The following is a 19,658-nucleotide window of genomic DNA, read 5'->3' on the forward strand; positions in this document are numbered from 1 at the left end:
GTAATAAAAATGAGATGTATCTTGATTAATCTTAATGTTTTGTGATATCTCTGAAGTTTTTGTTTTTTTCTAAAATGATGTCTTTTTTTATGCTTCTAGAGATTGTGTGATAAAGATCTCTTGTCACTGTCAGGCTGAGTCACTATTGTAGATACTATCAACATGTTTGTATCTGGTTCCTGTTAGTGGGCAGTTAAGTAGACTTCAAGAGTATTCAGGTGATATTAGTTCTGGAACATAGAGATTGTGTGTTAAACACGAACATGTATAAGTAGTGTGTGTTGGGGGGTCGGGAAGGGTTGGTGTTCGGGTGTGCGTTGTGTGTGTGCATGTGTGTGCAAGTTTTTGTGTGTGTGTGTGAGTGCGTGCGTGCGTGCGTGCGTGTTTGGGTGTTTGGGTGGGTGTGTGGGGTGTGGATTCTTGGGTGTGTTGTGGATGTGTATGGGTGTATGCAGGGGGTGTTGGGGGTGGGGTGTGTGGATTCTAGGGTGTGTGTGTGTGTGCATGTGTGTGTGGGAGTGTGTATGCAGGGGGTGTTGGGGGTGGGGTGTGTGGATTCTTGGGTGTGTGTGGTGGATGTGTATGGGTGTATGGAGGGGGTGTTGGGGGTGGGGTGTGTGGATTCTTGGGTGTGTGTGCGTGTGTTTGACTGGGAGGGAGGAAGCCTAGAGCTCCACAGCATTACTTACTCTGCAAATTTAGCAGTACCAGGATCTGCTGAATGTGTGTTTGAATCCCAGACTACTCCTGATAATGGTCCTCCGTCTGTCTGCATACCATCCTGCTGGTCGGTTCACCTCTGTAGTAATCTTTAACATGCATAAGCCTTGGCTTTCCTTCAACATTAAGCTGGTAGTGTACTGATTACAATGTTAAGCCCAACTCACACAGACATCTAGTTAAAGTTCCACTCCACTGTTTTCCCCATTAAAACCTCATTTAAACCCCGTTAAAACCGTTCTTCACAATTTGTCCAGAAGGCAGCTTTCCAAACTAACAGTGAGTGAGTATGGTTTAATGACGCTTTAAGCAATATTCCAGCAACATCACGGCGGGGGACACCATAAAAATTGGCTTCACACATTGTACCAGTCTCTGGAATCGAACCAGGGTTCTTTGGCATGACGAGTGAACACTTTAACCACTAGGCTACCTGACCACCCCCTAAACTAACAGGGTTTTGCTGTACTTGTGAACAAACTTCACATGTTGTTATTTATCGTGGGATATTTTTTAATTATGTAACATATTTTTTTGAAGAATTTTCTTCTCATCAAAATAATGATTAATTTTCAAATAATAAGAAATGCATTTAGTTTTGTCTGCAGAACTATAATTTCCATATACATGTGTTGCCATGGTAACATATTTGTCATTCTTGTTTCAGCTGCACCCTTTGGGCCTATGTAATACGCAGATCTACGATGACGTGTACGACTTCGGCTGGGTGGGCGTGGTCAAACTGGAGGAGCATGAGCCAATCAAATGTCTCTCTGTTGTGGGCAAGGTGAGGCATTCAGAATATGCAGGTTTTCAGTTTCACCAGTGGATTTATTAAAAAATATATTTCAAATATGTTTGCTGTATATTTCTTCTGAAACTGCTCTTTGTATTTTTCTTGTGAAATCCTATTTTTTCAGTAATTTGTCGTTAAGATTTGATTCCTAAGTCTGTTAATGTTGAATGTTGAAGATGTTCCCAATGTCTGGCTTTACCCATGAAGATCCAGGTAGAGTAGGTCTTCAGCAACCCATGCTTGCTGTAAAAGATCCAGGTAGAGTAGGTCTTCAGCAACCCATGCTTGCTGTAAAAGATCCAGGTAGAGTAGGTCTTCAGCAACCCATGCTTGCTGTAAAAGATCCAGGTAGAGTAGGTCTTCAGCAACCCATGCTTGCTGTAAAAGATCCAGGTAGAGTAGGTCTTCAGCAACCCATGCTTGCTGTAAAAGATCCAGGTAGAGTAGGTCTTCAGCAACCCATGCTTGCTGTAAAAGATCCAGGTAGAGTAGGTCTTCAGCAACCCATGCTTGCTGTAAAAGATCCAGGTAGAGTAGGTCTTCAGCAACCCATGCTTGCTGTAAAAGATCCAGGTAGAGTAGGTCTTCAGCAACCCATGCTTGCTGTAAAAGATCCAGGTAGAGTAGGTCTTCAGCAACCCATGCTTGCTGTAAAAGATCCAGGTAGAGTAGGTCTTCAGCAACCCATGCTTGCTGTAAAAGATCCAGGTAGAGTAGGTCTTCAGCAACCCATGCTTGCTGTAAAAGATCCAGGTAGAGTAGGTCTTCAGCAACCCATGCTTGCTGTAAAAGATCCAGGTAGAGTAGGTCTTCAGCAACCCATGCTTGCTGTAAAAGATCCAGGTAGAGTAGGTCTTCAGCAACCCATGCTTGCTGTAAAAGATCCAGGTAGAATAGGTCTTCAGCAACCCATGCTTGCTGTAAAAGATCCAGGTAGAGTAGGTCTTCAGCAACCCATGCTTGCTGTAAAAGATCCAGGTAGAGTAGGTCTTCAGCAACCCATGCTTGCTGTAAAAGATCCAGGTAGAGTAGGTCTTCAGCAACCCATGCTTGCTGTAAAAGATCCAGGTAGAGTAGGTCTTCAGCAACCCATGCTTGCTGTAAAAGATCCAGGTAGAGTAGGTCTTCAGCAACCCATGCTTGCTGTAAAAGATCCAGGTAGAGTAGGTCTTCAGCAACCCATGCTTGCTGTAAAAGATCCAGGTAGAGTAGGTCTTCAGCAACCCATGCTTGCTGTAAAAGATCCAGGTAGAGTAGGTCTTCAGCAACCCATGCTTGCTGTAAAAGATCCAGGTAGAATAGGTCTTCAGCAACCCATGCTTGCTGTAAAAGATCCAGGTAGAGTAGGTCTTCAGCAACCCATGCTTGCTGTAAAAGATCCAGGTAGAGTAGGTCTTCAGCAACCCATGCTTGCTGTAAAAGATCCAGGTAGAGTAGGTCTTCAGCAACCCATGCTTGCTGTAAAAGATCCAGGTAGAGTAGGTCTTCAGCAACCCATGCTTGCTGTAAAAGATCCAGGTAGAGTAGGTCTTCAGCAACCCATGCTTGCTGTAAAAGATCCAGGTAGAGTAGGTCTTCAGCAACCCATGCTTGCTGTAAAAGATCCAGGTAGAGTAGGTCTTCAGCAACCCATGCTTGCTGTAAAAGATCCAGGTAGAGTAGGTCTTCAGCAACCCATGCTTGCTGTAAAAGATCCAGGTAGAGTAGGTCTTCAGCAACCCATGCTTGCTGTAAAAGATCCAGGTAGAGTAGGTCTTCAGCAACCCATGCTTGCTGTAAAAGATCCAGGTAGAGTAGGTCTTCAGCAACCCATGCTTGCTGTAAAAGATCCAGGTAGAGTAGGTCTTCAGCAACCCATGCTTGCTGTAAAAGATCCAGGTAGAGTAGGTCTTCAGCAACCCATGCTTGCTGTAAAAGATCCAGGTAGAGTAGGTCTTCAGCAACCCATGCTTGCTGTAAAAGATCCAGGTAGAATAGGTCTTCAGCAACCCATGCTTGCTGTAAAAGATCCAGGTAGAATAGGTCTTCAGCAACCCATGCTTGCTGTAAAAGATCCAGGTAGAATAGGTCTTCAGCAACCCATGCTTGCTGTAAAAGATCCAGGTAGAGTAGGTCTTCAGCAACCCATGCTTGCTGTAAAAGATCCAGGTAGAGTAGGTCTTCAGCAACCCATGCTTGCTGTAAAAGATCCAGGTAGAGTAGGTCTTCAGCAACCCATGCTTGCTGTAAAAGATCCAGGTAGAGTAGGTCTTCAGCAACCCATGCTTGCTGTAAAAGATCCAGGTAGAATAGGTCTTCAGCAACCCATGCTTGCTGTAAAAGATCCAGGTAGAGTAGGTCTTCAGCAACCCATGCTTGCTGTAAAAGATCCAGGTAGAGTAGGTCTTCAGCAACCCATGCTTGCTGTAAAAGATCCAGGTAGAATAGGTCTTCAGCAACCCATGCTTGCTGTAAAAGATCCAGGTAGAATAGGTCTTCAGCAACCCATGCTTGCTGTAAAAGATCCAGGTAGAGTAGGTCTTCAGCAACCCATGCTTGCTGTAAAAGATCCAGGTAGAGTAGGTCTTCAGCAACCCATGCTTGCTGTAAAAGATCCAGGTAGAGTAGGTCTTCAGCAACCCATGCTTGCTGTAAAAGATCCAGGTAGAGTAGGTCTTCAGCAACCCATGCTTGCTGTAAAAGATCCAGGTAGAATAGGTCTTCAGCAACCCATGCTTGCTGTAAAAGATCCAGGTAGAGTAGGTCTTCAGCAACCCATGCTTGCTGTAAAAGATCCAGGTAGAATAGGTCTTCAGCAACCCATGCTTGCTGTAAAAGATCCAGGTAGAGTAGGTCTTCAGCAACCCATGCTTGCTGTAAAAGATCCAGGTAGAATAGGTCTTCAGCAACCCATGCTTGCTGTAAAAGATCCAGGTAGAGTAGGTCTTCAGCAACCCATGCTTGCTGTAAAAGATCCAGGTAGAGTAGGTCTTCAGCAACCCATGCTTGCTGTAAAAGATCCAGGTAGAGTAGGTCTTCAGCAACCCATGCTTGCTGTAAAAGATCCAGGTAGAATAGGTCTTCAGCAACCCATGCTTGCTGTAAAAGATCCAGGTAGAGTAGGTCTTCAGCAACCCATGCTTGCTGTAAAAGATCCAGGTAGAGTAGGTCTTCAGCAACCCATGCTTGCTGTAAAAGATCCAGGTAGAGTAGGTCTTCAGCAACCCATGCTTGCTGTAAAAGATCCAGGTAGAGTAGGTCTTCAGCAACCCATGCTTGCTGTAAAAGATCCAGGTAGAGTAGGTCTTCAGCAACCCATGCTTGCTGTAAAAGATCCAGGTAGAGTAGGTCTTCAGCAACCCATGCTTGCTGTAAAAGATCCAGGTAGAGTAGGTCTTCAGCAACCCATGCTTGCTGTAAAAGATCCAGGTAGAGTAGGTCTTCAGCAACCCATGCTTGCTGTAAAAGATCCAGGTAGAGTAGGTCTTCAGCAACCCATGCTTGCTGTAAAAGATCCAGGTAGAGTAGGTCTTCAGCAACCCATGCTTGCTGTAAAAGATCCAGGTAGAGTAGGTCTTCAGCAACCCATGCTTGCTGTAAAAGATCCAGGTAGAGTAGGTCTTCAGCAACCCATGCTTGCTGTAAAAGATCCAGGTAGAGTAGGTCTTCAGCAACCCATGCTTGCTGTAAAAGATCCAGGTAGAGTAGGTCTTCAGCAACCCATGCTTGCTGTAAAAGATCCAGGTAGAGTAGGTCTTCAGCAACCCATGCTTGCTGTAAAAGATCCAGGTAGAGTAGGTCTTCAGCAACCCATGCTTGCTGTAAAAGATCCAGGTAGAGTAGGTCTTCAGCAACCCATGCTTGCTGTAAAAGATCCAGGTAGAGTAGGTCTTCAGCAACCCATGCTTGCTGTAAAAGATCCAGGTAGAGTAGGTCTTCAGCAACCCATGCTTGCTGTAAAAGATCCAGGTAGAGTAGGTCTTCATCAACCCATGCTTGCTGTAAAAGATCCAGGTAGAGTAGGTCTTCAGCAACCCATGCTTGCTGTAAAAGATCCAGGTAGAGTAGGTCTTCATCAACCCATGCTTGCTGTAAAAGATCCAGGTAGAGTAGGTCTTCATCAACCCATGCTTGCTGTAAAAGATCCAGGTAGAGTAGGTCTTCAGCAACCCATGCTTGCTGTAAAAGATCCAGGTAGAGTAGGTCTTCAGCAACCCATGCTTGCTGTAAAAGATCCAGGTAGAATAGGTCTTCAGCAACCCATGCTTGCTGTAAAAGATCCAGGTAGAGTAGGTCTTCAGCAACCCATGCTTGCTGTAAAAGATCCAGGTAGAGTAGGTCTTCAGCAACCCATGCTTGCTGTAAAAGATCCAGGTAGAGTAGGTCTTCAGCAACCCATGCTTGCTGTAAAAGATCCAGGTAGAGTAGGTCTTCAGCAACCCATGCTTGCTGTAAAAGATCCAGGTAGAGTAGGTCTTCAGCAACCCATGCTTGCTGTAAAAGATCCAGGTAGAGTAGGTCTTCAGCAACCCATGCTTGCTGTAAAAGATCCAGGTAGAATAGGTCTTCAGCAACCCATGCTTGCTGTAAAAGATCCAGGTAGAGTAGGTCTTCAGCAACCCATGCTTGCTGTAAAAGATCCAGGTAGAGTAGGTCTTCAGCAACCCATGCTTGCTGTAAAAGATCCAGGTAGAGTAGGTCTTCAGCAACCCATGCTTGCTGTAAAAGATCCAGGTAGAGTAGGTCTTCAGCAACCCATGCTTGCTGTAAAAGATCCAGGTAGAGTAGGTCTTCAGCAACCCATGCTTGCTGTAAAAGATCCAGGTAGAGTAGGTCTTCAGCAACCCATGCTTGCTGTAAAAGATCCAGGTAGAGTAGGTCTTCAGCAACCCATGCTTGCTGTAAAAGATCCAGGTAGAGTAGGTCTTCAGCAACCCATGCTTGCTGTAAAAGATCCAGGTAGAATAGGTCTTCAGCAACCCATGCTTGCTGTAAAAGATCCAGGTAGAGTAGGTCTTCAGCAACCCATGCTTGCTGTAAAAGATCCAGGTAGAGTAGGTCTTCAGCAACCCATGCTTGCTGTAAAAGATCCAGGTAGAGTAGGTCTTCAGCAACCCATGCTTGCTGTAAAAGACGACTATGCTTGTTATATTAGGTGAATAATGGGATCGGGTGGTCAGGCTTGCTGACATGGCTGATGCATGTCATCGTATCCCACATGCGTAGATCAATACTCATGATGTCGATCACTGGATTGTCTGGTCCAGACTCAATTAATTACAGACCTCCGTCATATAGCTGGAAATATTGCTGAGTGCGGTGTTAAACAACAAGCAAACAAACAATGTCTGGTTTGAGGGGAGAGTGGATCATGGGGATCCATGCAGAGGGTTAATTACACGGAGCAATCATTCATGACGGTAAATAATGTAAGTTGGGTGTTGTAATGTGTGTTAAATGGCCAAACATGCTCTGGGTCTGTCATTCTTGTCTAATTAAATCCTGATTTACTCTAATGAAGAAGAATTTCCTGCTTCAAACCATTATCAATCATAATTTCCTTTTAAATACAAGAAACATTAAGTTGCTTGACGTGAACACAAATCACTCTTCGCAGACTTTAAAGAAAAGTTCACATTTACCATTAGACTTCATTGAAATAATTCTAGGCTGGGTATTTCCTGAGGTGCTCATGTTGAGCAGGGCTAATCACTGGCTAGTATTGCCTCATGTCCCTGGGGCTTGCTGCCCATACTCTACTGCTTGTATAATTCGGCCTATTTACGAACATCAAAGCCAGGCAGATTAAGCATAACGCCAGTCTGACGACAGCTATTGTGATACAATGAGAGAAAGAGGGACAATTACCCTGAGCAATGAATTCTGTGAAGCTATCGTCTAGTTTGCATGCATCGTAACATAAAAGAAAAACATGTCAATAGACTGTCAATGGTATTGATAATTTGCAATTAGTGTAAGAATCGGTTGTTGGGATAATAGCATCAGCGACTGTGACTGGGTCATTACTAGCATGGCTGCAATCAGGACAGGTTGATTAATGATTTTATGTTGAAATCTTGTCATGCGCTGGCTTGGAATATAATGATAATGAATTAGTTTGTGGAACTCTATATGGTGGGTTTTCATTCGTTCAGCTAATCATTACAATTAAGTCCACATCTTGCGTTGAGGCAGCTGTTGGGATTGACGTTGAGATTTCCAGATTGTATTAAGTACCAGATAATGATAGGTATGGATTTTCATGAAGATGAAATATTTAATTCCTTATTTAGTAAGAATAGTTTATGTTTCAGGTATGACTAATAAACTGAATGTATGCATCAATATTTGTGTGACTGGTGGGTGGGGTGTAGAGGGCCAGGGTGTAGGGTGTGGGGTGTACGGGGCTAGGGTGTAGGGGGTGGGGTGTAGAGGGCCAGGGTGTAGGGTGTACGGGGCAAGGGTGTAGGGGGTGGGGTGTAGAGGGCCAGGGTGTGGGGTGTACGGGGCTAGGGTGTAGGGGTGGGGTGTAGAGGGCCAGGGTGTAGGGTGTGGGGTGTACGGGGCTAGGGTGTAGGGGGTGGGGTGTAGAGGGCCAGATTGTAGGTTGTTGGCTGTAGGGGCTGTAGACAGACAGGGTGTAGGGGATGGGTGTAGGAGATGGGGGAGGGGTGTAGGGGGCCAGGGTGTAGGGGGTGAGGTGTAGAGGGTCTGGTGTAGGGGGTGGGTGTAGAAGGCCAGGGTGTAGGGGGTGGGTGTAGAAGGCCAGGGTGTAGGGGGTGGGGTGTAGAGGGTCGGGTGTAGGGGGTGGGTGTAGAGAGATGGGGGAAGGGGAGTAGGGGGATGGGGGCAGGGGGGTTGGGTGTAGGGGGCAGGGGGCCAGGGTGTACGGGGAAGGGGTGTTTGGGGAAGGGGTGTTTGAGGTGGGGTGTAGGGGGTTGGGGGTTGGATGTAGTGGGGTGGGGGAAGGGGTGTAGGAGGCAGGGGGGTCGGGTGTAGTGGGGTGGGGGAAGGGGTGTAGGAGGCAGGGGGGTCGGGTGTAGTGGGGTGGGGGAAGGGGTGTAGGCTCTCCACACCTGTGTACAATGTATGAGCTCATTCTTGATGTTCACTGGCGTGGTATGGCTGGAATATTCCAAACTTGCTCATGTGCTCAATCTGACACTAGTAGAGCAGGTATGGTACACACACTGAAATGTTCCAATGGTCCAGAGCTTGTGTTCCGTGTATCTGACTGTTGAGGGGCACTGTAGTTTGCTGTGGTGAGTTGCGTCTCTTACAGAGTCGCCCTGATTATATTATTGTCAGTTTTATACTCATGCTCAGGGGTTTCACCAAAATGGTATGTGTCTTAGATCTGCATCACTTTGGGCTTTCCTCAAACTTAAAGCTGACATGCAGTGATATAGATGGGATTCTGTTCTAAGTGGCTTTAAATCAATTCACTCACTCTCACTCAGTTAACTCTCTCATCAAGCTGACATGCTGTGATATAACTGAAACTCACTCACTCACTCGATCACTCTGTACCTGGTACATCTATTTCATTTAGATAACCTGCCATCACAAATCTGTGATGTTAAAAGGCTGCCCAACACTTTCCTTGCTTCACAGAAGAGCTTGCTTCAACTCTTGTTGAAGAAAAACATAATGTAGACAACTTCTTTTTCTGTGTTAAAATATTAGTATTTTACAAAAGGTTTGGTGTTCGACATTTGTCCTCTAGTTGCAAGAGTGAGTTACTGAACCATATCACAGCAGGCACCAAGATGGGCATCACATACTGTGTCTATCAGAGCTACAGATAAGTTACGTATTCGCGTAAAATACCCCAAAAAAACATTCAAAACCCAATTACAATTAACTTGCGTACAGAAATGCATGCATTAAATGAAAAACTTCAATGTATAAAAACAGCACACGTAAATACACAATGAAGCTTTTTCAGCATGCGTACAAAGGAGCTAATTTCCAAATTACGAGCTAATTTACTTTCCGAGTCAAGCCTATATATTTAGAACAGTCATATACATCTAAAACATTATTTCATTTTTTAAAAATCATAAAATGTTCACTAATTTTGGGAAAAACCCAATAGAGTGATGAATAAATGAGTGAAAAAATATTGCTTACCCAATGAAAAATGTTAAAACCCTATTAAAATAGAAACCCTAGAGTAAAAACTCCATTGTCAAAAAGTTATCTGGAGCTCTGGTCTATGTGGAGAAGCAAAACCCAGGCCTTCAGCTTCATCAGGGGACACTTTAACTAACAGATAATAATCCTGTTGTACATATACACCCACTGCAGGCCAGTACAATCAGTTCAGACATGCATAAAATAAACAAACTATGACTTCATAATGATGATAATAAAAATTATGCACTAAATAATAAATGAATGAATCTATTTCTATTTCAAACATGCTGTGCACTCGACGTGTTATTATGAATGAGTTGGTCCAGACTTGATTATTTACAGACTGCCATCATATAGCTGGAATATTCTGAGTGCAGCGTTAAACAACAACAACAAACAACAAACAACAACAAGAAGTTATAGATGAGCTTTTTGGTAAAGGATTTAAGATACTGTATTTGCCATGTTAAGCACCCTGATCCAATAATCACAGAACACACCCACACCGAGACAAACACTTAGTCAATGAAAACATGTCTATAAAATAATTTAAAAAAATGTTTTCATAGACTGTGGAATCAATCAAACTAGACTTGGTTAGTTTGATCTGGACTTGCCTGGGCTTTTAGTAAAAAAAAAATACCTAAAAATATAAATTCCACAGCCATGGTGCAGGACCCACCCACCTCACAACCAATTTTTGACCACTCTGTAAGTAATCTTTATATGTCCCTCTTACTAAAACCAAAACTTGAAGTAACAGCTGGTATTTTCTTGTGTATGTTACAGATTGTTTCAAAGAAAACAGCAGCATTCTAGCATTCAAGGGATATATAATTGCCTTAAATAACTTGAATTGAAAAAAATTAATCTCTGAAAACAAATTGAACTTGTTTAGGGTTTTGATAAGCGCTTTCCCCCTCCCCTTGTTCTTATTGTGGTGAAAACGGTATGTATTAAGGCTATAGTAACAGCACCCTCTGAAACCTACAAGAATATATATGAAAAGTTTAAGCCTTAATACGGATATCATGTTATGTGATGCTTAAATGTAGTCTATCTGCCTATTAAAAGTGGTGGCACCGTGGTCAAAAGTGTTGCACATCGCTGTCAGACAGCAAAAATACTTTTAGAGCTGCTTTAATCCCAATGCACTCACTTGCTAAAATAATACCCAGTAGAGCTTTAAGGTGAGATATATTACTTTTGACTAAGCGTGGCCTGTGCTGAGCTGAATATCTTAACTGAATCTCCCCTGATAATGCCCTGTGTACATTCACATTTTTGTAAGCAAATTCGTTGTCTGTGACTTTTTGTCCATGAGCTAGCAAAGAAGCCCATCTAAGCCAGAGAATCGAAATCTTGTTAAATCTCGTCACAATACCACCAAATCCCTCTCTTAACTTGGTAACTCCTGAATACACAAGCTGCAGGTTATTCTGACTTGACACAGCAGACGATCACTGGGACTCTGCACAAAGAGGATTCCTAATGACAAAATGTCAAAGATCTTGTCTGCAGATGTAGACTCGTATTCAGCTGCCTGTGTTTCTAGCTGATACACAAATGGACGTAAGGATGGCGTGCTCTTTTTAACCAAACATCAAGGCAATAGTTCCAGGCGGTAGGACATCGCCTAGCACTGAGCCCTACACTGAAGGAGACGTTTGATGCTTGGACATTAATAAGTAAAGAGCTACGACAGAGGGCCAAATTGCTTTCTTTGTAGTCTTGATGATTCCAGCACGGAGACTAGGTGTCGCAGACTAAGTGTCATACTTTTGCTTTGAGTTGTGGAATATCTACTGAGGTGTCTCCATGCAAAGAACAGACATAGGGGTGATCTTTGTGGGAATGTATGTTGGTATTGACTGACTTAGACTTAATGGTCGTGCTCATGTTTTGGAATTTTATGCTTGATAGTGAACAGTGTGTACCTTTTATGTGTATTGATTAACTTTGGATGAAAGAAATTCAATGGTTTTGATTTACTTTTGTGAGCTCATCTGGCCTGAAAGCTTATGTTGTTTGTCCGTTGTCATCGTCAATAAACTTTTTAGATTTTCAACTTCTTCTCTGAAATTGCTTGATGAATTCAGCTGAAATTTTGTGTAGATGTTTATTACTATTTGGGGGTTCAAAATTTTTATTCAAGGCATCCAAACTTGAATTTTATTAGGATCACCAGGTTTTCCTTTGATTAAAAAAAAGAAATATTCAAAATTCTTCTTTTCATAAACTTAAAGGTTCAGAGGCTTGACACTTGGTGAGTGAGATGTTTAGCTTGTGTTGTTCCTGGTTGGACCAAGACATCTTGATCGGAAATCACATATAGCTGTGGGCGGTGGTTTTGGAAAACACAGAAAATCAGATTCATCCATTGTGAAAATTTTCTCCTCACAGCCTTTGTGACCAGTGTAGCTGAAACTTCACATGCTTGTCCCGGCCAATGATGAAACCATAGTTTGTTCATGAGGTTTGAATTTAATTTTCTATTTGGCTGCTACAGGAGTTATATTTAAAAGAAAATATGGCCTCTGCTCAGCCATATCATTTACTGTCTCACTCACCTACTGCCTCACTTCCTCACTCACTGACTTGCTAATTCACTCACTCACTGCCTCACTCACTCACTGCCTCACTCACCTACTGCCTCACTCACCAACTGCCTCACTCCCTCACTCACTGACTTGCTGATTCACTCACTCACTGCCTCACTCACTGCCTCACCTCCTCACTCACTGACTTGCTAATTCACCTACTCACTGCCAACTCACCCACTGCCTCGCTCACTGCTTCATTCATTTACTGCCTCACTCACTCATTGCCTCAGTCACTAACCTACTGCCTCAGTCACTCACTCACTCACTGACTTACTCACCTACTGCCATACTCTCTGCCTCACTATTTCATTCCTTGCCTCACTCACACACCTACTGCCTCTCTCTCTCACCTACTGCCTCACTCGCTAACCTACTGCCTCACTCACTCACTCACTGCCTCACTATTTCATTCATTGCCTCACTCACACACCTACTGCCTCACTCTCACCTTCTGCCTCACTCACGCACTGCCTCACTCGCTAACATACTGCCTCACTCACTCACTCACTGCCTCACTATTTCATTCATTGCCTCACTCACACATCTACTACCTCACTCTCTCACCTACTGCCTCACTCGCTAACCTACTGCCTCACTCACTCACTTCCTCACTATTTCATTCATTGCCTCACTCACACACCTACTGCCTCACTCACACACCTACTGCTAAGTCACGCATTGCCTCACTCACTGCCTTGCTATTTCATTCATTGCCTCACTCACACACCTAATACCTCACTCTCTCACCTACTGCCTCACTCGCTAACCTACTGCCTCACTCACTCACTTCCTCACTATTTCATTCATTGCCTCACTCACACACCTACTGCCTCACTCACACACCTACTGCTAAGTCACGCATTGCCTCACTCACTGCCTTGCTATTTCATTCATTGCCTCACTCACACACCTACTGCCTCACCAACTCACCTACTGCCTCACTCATGCAGTGTCTCACTCACCTACTGCCTCACTCACCTACTGCCTCACTCACTAACCTACTGCCTCACTCACTAACCTACTGCCTAACACACTCACCTACTGCCTAACACACTCACCTACTGCCTAACACACTCACCTACTGCCTCACTCACTCACCTACTGCCTCACTCATGCAGTGTCTCACTCACTAACCTACTGCCTCACTCACTAACCTACTGCCTAACACACTCACCTACTTGCCTAACACACTCACCTACTGCCTCACTCACACACTTCCTCACTCACTCACTGCCTTGCTATTTCATTCACTGCCTCTCTCACTAACCTACTGCCTCACTCACTCACCTACTGCCTCAGTCACTAACCTACTCCCTCAGTCACTGACTCACTCACTGATTCACTCACCTACTGCCTCAGTCACTCACTCACTGACTCACTCACCTACTGCCTCACTCACTCACCTACTGCCTCACTCACTCACTGATTTACTCACCTACTGCCTCAGTCACTCACTCACTGACTCACTCACCTACTGCCTCACTCACTCACCTACTGCCTCACTCACTCACTGATTCACTCACCTACTGCCTCAGTCACTCACTCACTCACTCACTGACTCACTCACCTACTGCCTCAGTCACTCACTGACTAACTCACCTACTGCCTCACTCACTCACTGCCTTGCTATTTCATTCACTGCCTCACTCACTCACTGCCTCGCTAATTCATTCATTGCCTCACTCACTCACCTACTGCCTCACTCACTAACCTACTGCCTCACTCACTCATTGCCTCACTCACTGCCTCACTTACTCCACAAGCCTTTCTGAGTTTCACTAGGTGTGGACGAGTAGCTCCAGTGTTTACTTGTGGAGGGTCATGGGTGCAGATTTGATAGTGTAGCAACCATCACACCGACATACCAATATTGATTAGCTTTGATTTTGTGAGTGTTGAAACACCTTCAAGCTACTTGTTCTTCTGTGTGATAGATACATCAGGGGTGAATGTTGTGTATTTAATGTACATTGGCCAGCTTAGTTTGCCTTGATCTATAACAGTCCACTATAGGTGCTGGATTAATGGCCGATCAATCATCAGACTGCAACGAAATATTGATTACTTCATTTGATAGCGGTTCATCCTCAGAGAACTGAAACCCAAGCAAAAGTTCTTTCAAGTCTACTGAAGCATATTGGCCTCCCTCAGTTTAAGTAGCATTTTTTTGTTTTTATGTGAAAGGCAAATTGATGGATATTCTTCTGGTAACATGCAAAATTATCTGCGCCCTTATTGATGTTGAGGGTTATGAATATGACTGTGGTTACAGATGTAGCATGCACATGTAGGCTTGTCAGACTCGAGTCCTTGTCATTAAGAGTTAAATCCTCAGCTGTGTATTGACCAGTCTGCTGAAGTCGGTATTCCCAAGAATATTGATAAACCAGCGTTCACGCAAACCCACAATAGCATTCCTCACAAAATCCCACACGGGAAAACACGAACCATTATACATGACAACTTGTCGGCCGTGATATCAACCAGCAGCTCCTGAGAAAATATATGAATCAAGGATAATGTATGCATGGTGTATGATACACAAAGATCAAAGTTGCAAGCTGTTTTGCCTGGGTATGGACGGTGGGGAGACATGTTGAGAGGGGAGCGAGGCCGTGTTCACACAGCCTGGGAGGATTGGAAACATGACCTAGATTTAATCAGGTAGGACAGTATAGCAACATCAAAGCCGGAGTCGCGCCTTTGATGTAGTGTTAAGTCCTGTCTCTGATAAATAATAGACTGGGTGGTGTGTAAGAGGGAGTTAGTCCCACTGTGTATGCCTGGTCATAATGTATAGAGCTGAATGAACCATATAGGATAGATATACTTCCCCTCAACAGATGGGCAGCGGCAACGTTGGTCAGGCCTGAACAATTGTTTTGTGTTTCTTTTACACTTGAAAGGACTTTGCTTTTTGAAAATGAAAAAGTACCTTGTTTGAACTTATTTATATTATTTTTTATATTTTTTAAAATTTCAAATTATAAATTTTGTTTTTAGGTTACACATATAAACCTTTTCGTAATTCAGTTTTTCTTGTGCCCTCTGCTAATTTAGCGTATGGACCAAGAGAGTCCATGAAGCAGGGACAAGTGTAGTGGGTGTTATTAATGTTTTAAATAGTTGTGATGAGTCAGTGAAGGAGTGAAAGGTTTTAAACATTTGGGATACAACAACACCCTTTAGAAGCAGAATTTTAATGGCGTAATGGAGATTTAATTTGAGGCAATTTGCTTTGAGGTGATGAATTGCCTCGAGGTAGAGAGGAATGTCATTGAAATATTCAATGTTTAATTGTGTGATAAATGTTTATTGTATGTACCTAAAATCTTGGATATTCACATCTTGTTTGCTAAAATGAGTGAGTGGGAAAATGTTGTTTTATGCTACATAGTCTGTCTCCAAGACCCTAGAGAATAAATAAAAAAATAAATCCAACTCAAGTCTAGAATGATTTGGCAAGTCTAGATCTCCTCAGATCCTGATATTAAGCATTGTCCTGAGGTCCATTTGGCAAGTCTAGATTGCCTAAACTCCAGGCTGACATTAAGCATTGTGCTTGGCTCCATTTGGCAAGTCTAGATTCCCTAAACATTTGCTAAACTCCAGGCTGACATTTAGCGTTGTTCTGGGCTCCATTTGGCAATTCTAGATTCCCTAAACATTTGCTAAACTCCAGGCTGACATTTAGCATTGTTCTGGGCTCCATTTGGCAATTCTAGATTCCCTAAACTCCAGGCTGATATTAAGCATTGTTATGGGCTCCATTTAGATATTACTTTTATTTTGTAGATATATACTTATGAATAAAATAACTTTATTCCTGGGACTAATGGTGGTCTAGCCACATGCATGAAGACGCCAGTGTCTTCCAATGATGCTATGCAGTCAGAAAATGTAAACTTGATACTACTCAATACTGCTATGTGTCTCTTAAATCCCTGACATTTGGTCACTTTAGTTGATAGTTCTTAAACATATCCTGTTGAGATTTTTAAGCCTGCTGTTATTGTTTGTGAGTTGATTTATTGTGGAGCGCCAAGTACGGATGTGAGACTGATGGAGTGCCATGGAGAGTGCCATGGAGAGTGCCATGGAGAGTGCCGTGATGTAGTGGCCTGATGCCTAGGAATGACTGACTGCATCAACTCCCAGTCGGAGGCACCTGTTAATCGAACACTTGATCAATCTGTCTGGCTCCTCACTAGCCCAGTAATGGACAGCGCAGGCTGTCTCAAATGACCTGTTTCATCAAGTTTATATTGTCACAGTAGTCCGCAGGTGATAGATCAACGTTAACAGGCTCTGTCAGATCAACCTGGCTTACCTAAGATGCTATGGATGGGACTTTTATTATGTGAATAAGTGTTTATGTATGTTACCAATATTAGTTTGAAGATGGGAAGATGTTCAGTTTGGTAACCCAAGGGGGTCGCTAAAAATAGGTCCCCAGTAACCCATGCTGTTTTGTGTATAAAATGTGTTATATGAAATATGAACTGTCAGGTAATATGGGTTTTATGGGAGGTTGATATTGAATAGAGTATCTGCCTGGAGAGCGAAGGTTGGTGGTTTCGATCTGCAGCCGTGGAATACGAACAGATGCTATGAGATGGTACTTGTTGTTACCCTGACTGGCACTCAAAAGTAAGGGAATAAAAAAGAACTGGTCGTCTGAGATGTAGGATTCTGTGTCTGAGTGAGGTATCCATATTAAACTGTGGCATGATGTATTATAGGGCTAGCACTAGAGATCTGGCATTAGTCACATGTGCAACTTTCATCTGACAACAATACAGAGTTGAGGGCATTACGTTTCGAATGACTTATACATTGATCGGTGGTTATCCCCAACCTGGTAGGTGTAATTGGGCAGCTCTAAATAAAGTGGGTGAAAAAGAGGAATTCTGTTCTTCTGCGTCATGTCATTGATTCTTCACAAGGAAGAACTACATCTTTTGAAAAAGAAAACGGAAGTCTCGTCAGACACATCCTTAACTTGCCTGTTCCTTATTTTTTGTTCTCAGTATATATTTATTACTCACCGGGATGTAGCTATACGATGACCAACAGTTGCCAAGCTTCAGATTCAGCTGTGCATATATAGTTAGGGGGCAAGTGGCCTTGTCTGCCATAATGGTAAGAAAAAAAGGACAATTGACCATATTGCTCAGAAATGGAGGCTGCCATCAAAATATGTTTTCAGGGGCCAATGACAACTGCAGTCTCCTTGTAATGCCTCTGCCTCAACCCTTTTGCAGGACTTTCAGAAGCATCTGTGGATTGATAAGAGGGCTTATTTGTGTTTTGTTGGGGTCAATGACCCTGTCCCTGTCCCAGGTCAATACTTGTGTGTATTCATGTGTACTGTGATTAAAGGATGGTGATGCTGTTGCAGGCGCGGCGGGCCATACAGCGTGGAGCTACAGCTGTCATCTTCGACGTCTCCGACAGCCCCGATGCTGCTGCTGAGGTAGGCCACCTGTGACTCTGGTCGGGCTGCTTGCATGATGTGTCTGGATTTAGTCAATAATAGAAGAAACATACAAGTGCTCATTCAAACAATCACAAAATTGATTAGAGTACATTAGCACAGTTCTAGTTTGCCTGAGGCTGTCTGCAGCAAATGTGTACATCAATGTCAGAAGACAGAAACATTCTGTGCTGTGTGGTTGCTAAAAGCCGTGTAAAATCATACTCACTCAATTCTTATGGTCCGAGTTTGTGTTTGTTCAAATGTTGCATCTTTCTATTTTCTACATATTTATCAATAAACATGACATGCCCTAGTGAATTATCAAAGTCATTTCAAATGTTCCGCTGCTCAACAAACTTAAGAAATATTCAGGTGAACATGTCTTGTTGGGACAGTAGGTGTGCTGGATGTAATGTAAGAATCCATTCCCACGGGGGACTGGGGTTGTATTAGGGCTGGGACGGGTGAGTACTGAGTAGGACCCGTGTACCCACAGGACTACTCGGACCCATGGTTAAGTCAACTTTAGTGTATGCATGACCAGATTGTTTAATACATGGATCTAAATATTCTTTGCCAGTGCTATGCTAAAAAAGGTCCCAATCGGACATTTTGAGACATCTCCTGAGACCTACAGTGGGTAGGGTCGTGTAATGGGGGGGTGGGGACCCGGGTAATAAATTTTGACTCGTCCCAGCCCTAGGTTGTATGTAGTCCTTGTCTGACCTGGGAGGAATCCATCCAACCCTGTTACGACTGCACAGATCATGCATTGATCAGTTCAAATGTCAGGTTGGGAGTTTTCTGAAGATTGTTCAGCAGTATAGGGGCTGAATACGTTCCCTCTTGTCTAGGAGGCCTTTCAGATAGGATGGGTGGTTGCAGAGTGTGGTCTGTCACATTGTGTGTTTGTCTCATCCCCATGCAGAGCTCGATTTAGGAAACTTGATTTAACCTGCACCAAGTGCATGTTGATGTGAAGAGCTAGTTGCACCAGACTAAACCAGGTTGCACCTTTGTCCCTAGTCAAATATATCCAATACAGCCCATGCAAGTCTATAATGTTTGGCAAGTCTAGATTACTGCAGTATCTAAAAATGAAGAAAGTCTCAAACTATATTCATTTGAGAGACTAGATGTTAGTCAACCGGGAGATGTATGTGTGCTTCATCTTGACAAGATAGGCGATGACAGTGATTGTATGTGTGCTTCAGCTTGATCAGATAGGTGATGATTAAGTGATTGTATGTGTGCTTCAGGTGGACTAGATACAGGTGATGACAGAGTGATTGTGTGTGCTTCACCATGACTAGATATGGGTTATTACAGAATGATTTTAAATGTGCTCCAGCTTGAGAGTGTGGTGGAGCCACTTCATCGGCCGGTCATCATCATCCGTGGGCGTGAAGCTGCGAAGCTGATGAACATTGTGAACACACAGGATCAGGCCCAGCTGCGTCTCATCTACAGTCCAGCAGACAAGGAGGAAAGAGGCGTGGAGGTAGGCTCCAGTGTCATGTACAGTCTCATTCCCATCAGATCTTCAACAATATAATACAATACCTCTCTTATCTTATCTCCATGTCAGAATGATGAGATCTGATTGGTTCACGTGATCTTGATAAAATACTCTCTATCCTGCCTGGCAGGGAAATAAATTTCTGAGATGGAGAATAAATCCCTTATACCCCGCTTTGAGGCAAAAAGCTGCACACTTTTTCCGAGGCAATGAAAGTCATGTGACATAGCACAAGTTAACCTCAGCTCAGTCAAACAACTGTTGTCTATTTTCCTCTTGTTGTAATTCTTTTACAATGTCAGATTTAAACATGTCGTGATGATAAATTAGTTATAGCAGTATAACACAAGCCAGAGGCTTATACCCCTCATGGTACTGCTTCAACTTGTAGTGTGTGGTACCTGCTTCAACTTGTAGTGTGTG

At 43.5% G+C, this 19,658-nt stretch overlaps 1 protein-coding gene across 1 annotated transcript in view; it reads left to right on the plus strand.

The window, feature by feature from the left end:
* LOC124128247 (E3 ubiquitin-protein ligase ZNRF3-like) overlaps positions 1 to 19,658 on the plus strand; it is a 77,596-nt gene that overhangs the window by 47,808 nt on the left and 10,130 nt on the right. The window contains exons 2-4 of the mRNA XM_046491632.2: positions 1,388 to 1,507; positions 17,639 to 17,713; positions 19,068 to 19,217. Of these exons, the coding sequence (XP_046347588.1) occupies positions 1,388 to 1,507; positions 17,639 to 17,713; positions 19,068 to 19,217 (345 nt within the window). The remainder of the gene's footprint in view (positions 1 to 1,387; positions 1,508 to 17,638; positions 17,714 to 19,067; positions 19,218 to 19,658) is intronic.

The sequence above is a fragment of the Haliotis rufescens genome, unplaced genomic scaffold (assembly GCF_023055435.1).
Source record: "Haliotis rufescens isolate VD_foot unplaced genomic scaffold, xgHalRufe1.0.p SCAF_15, whole genome shotgun sequence".
In the NCBI taxonomy this organism is placed as follows: domain Eukaryota; kingdom Metazoa; phylum Mollusca; class Gastropoda; order Lepetellida; family Haliotidae; genus Haliotis; species Haliotis rufescens.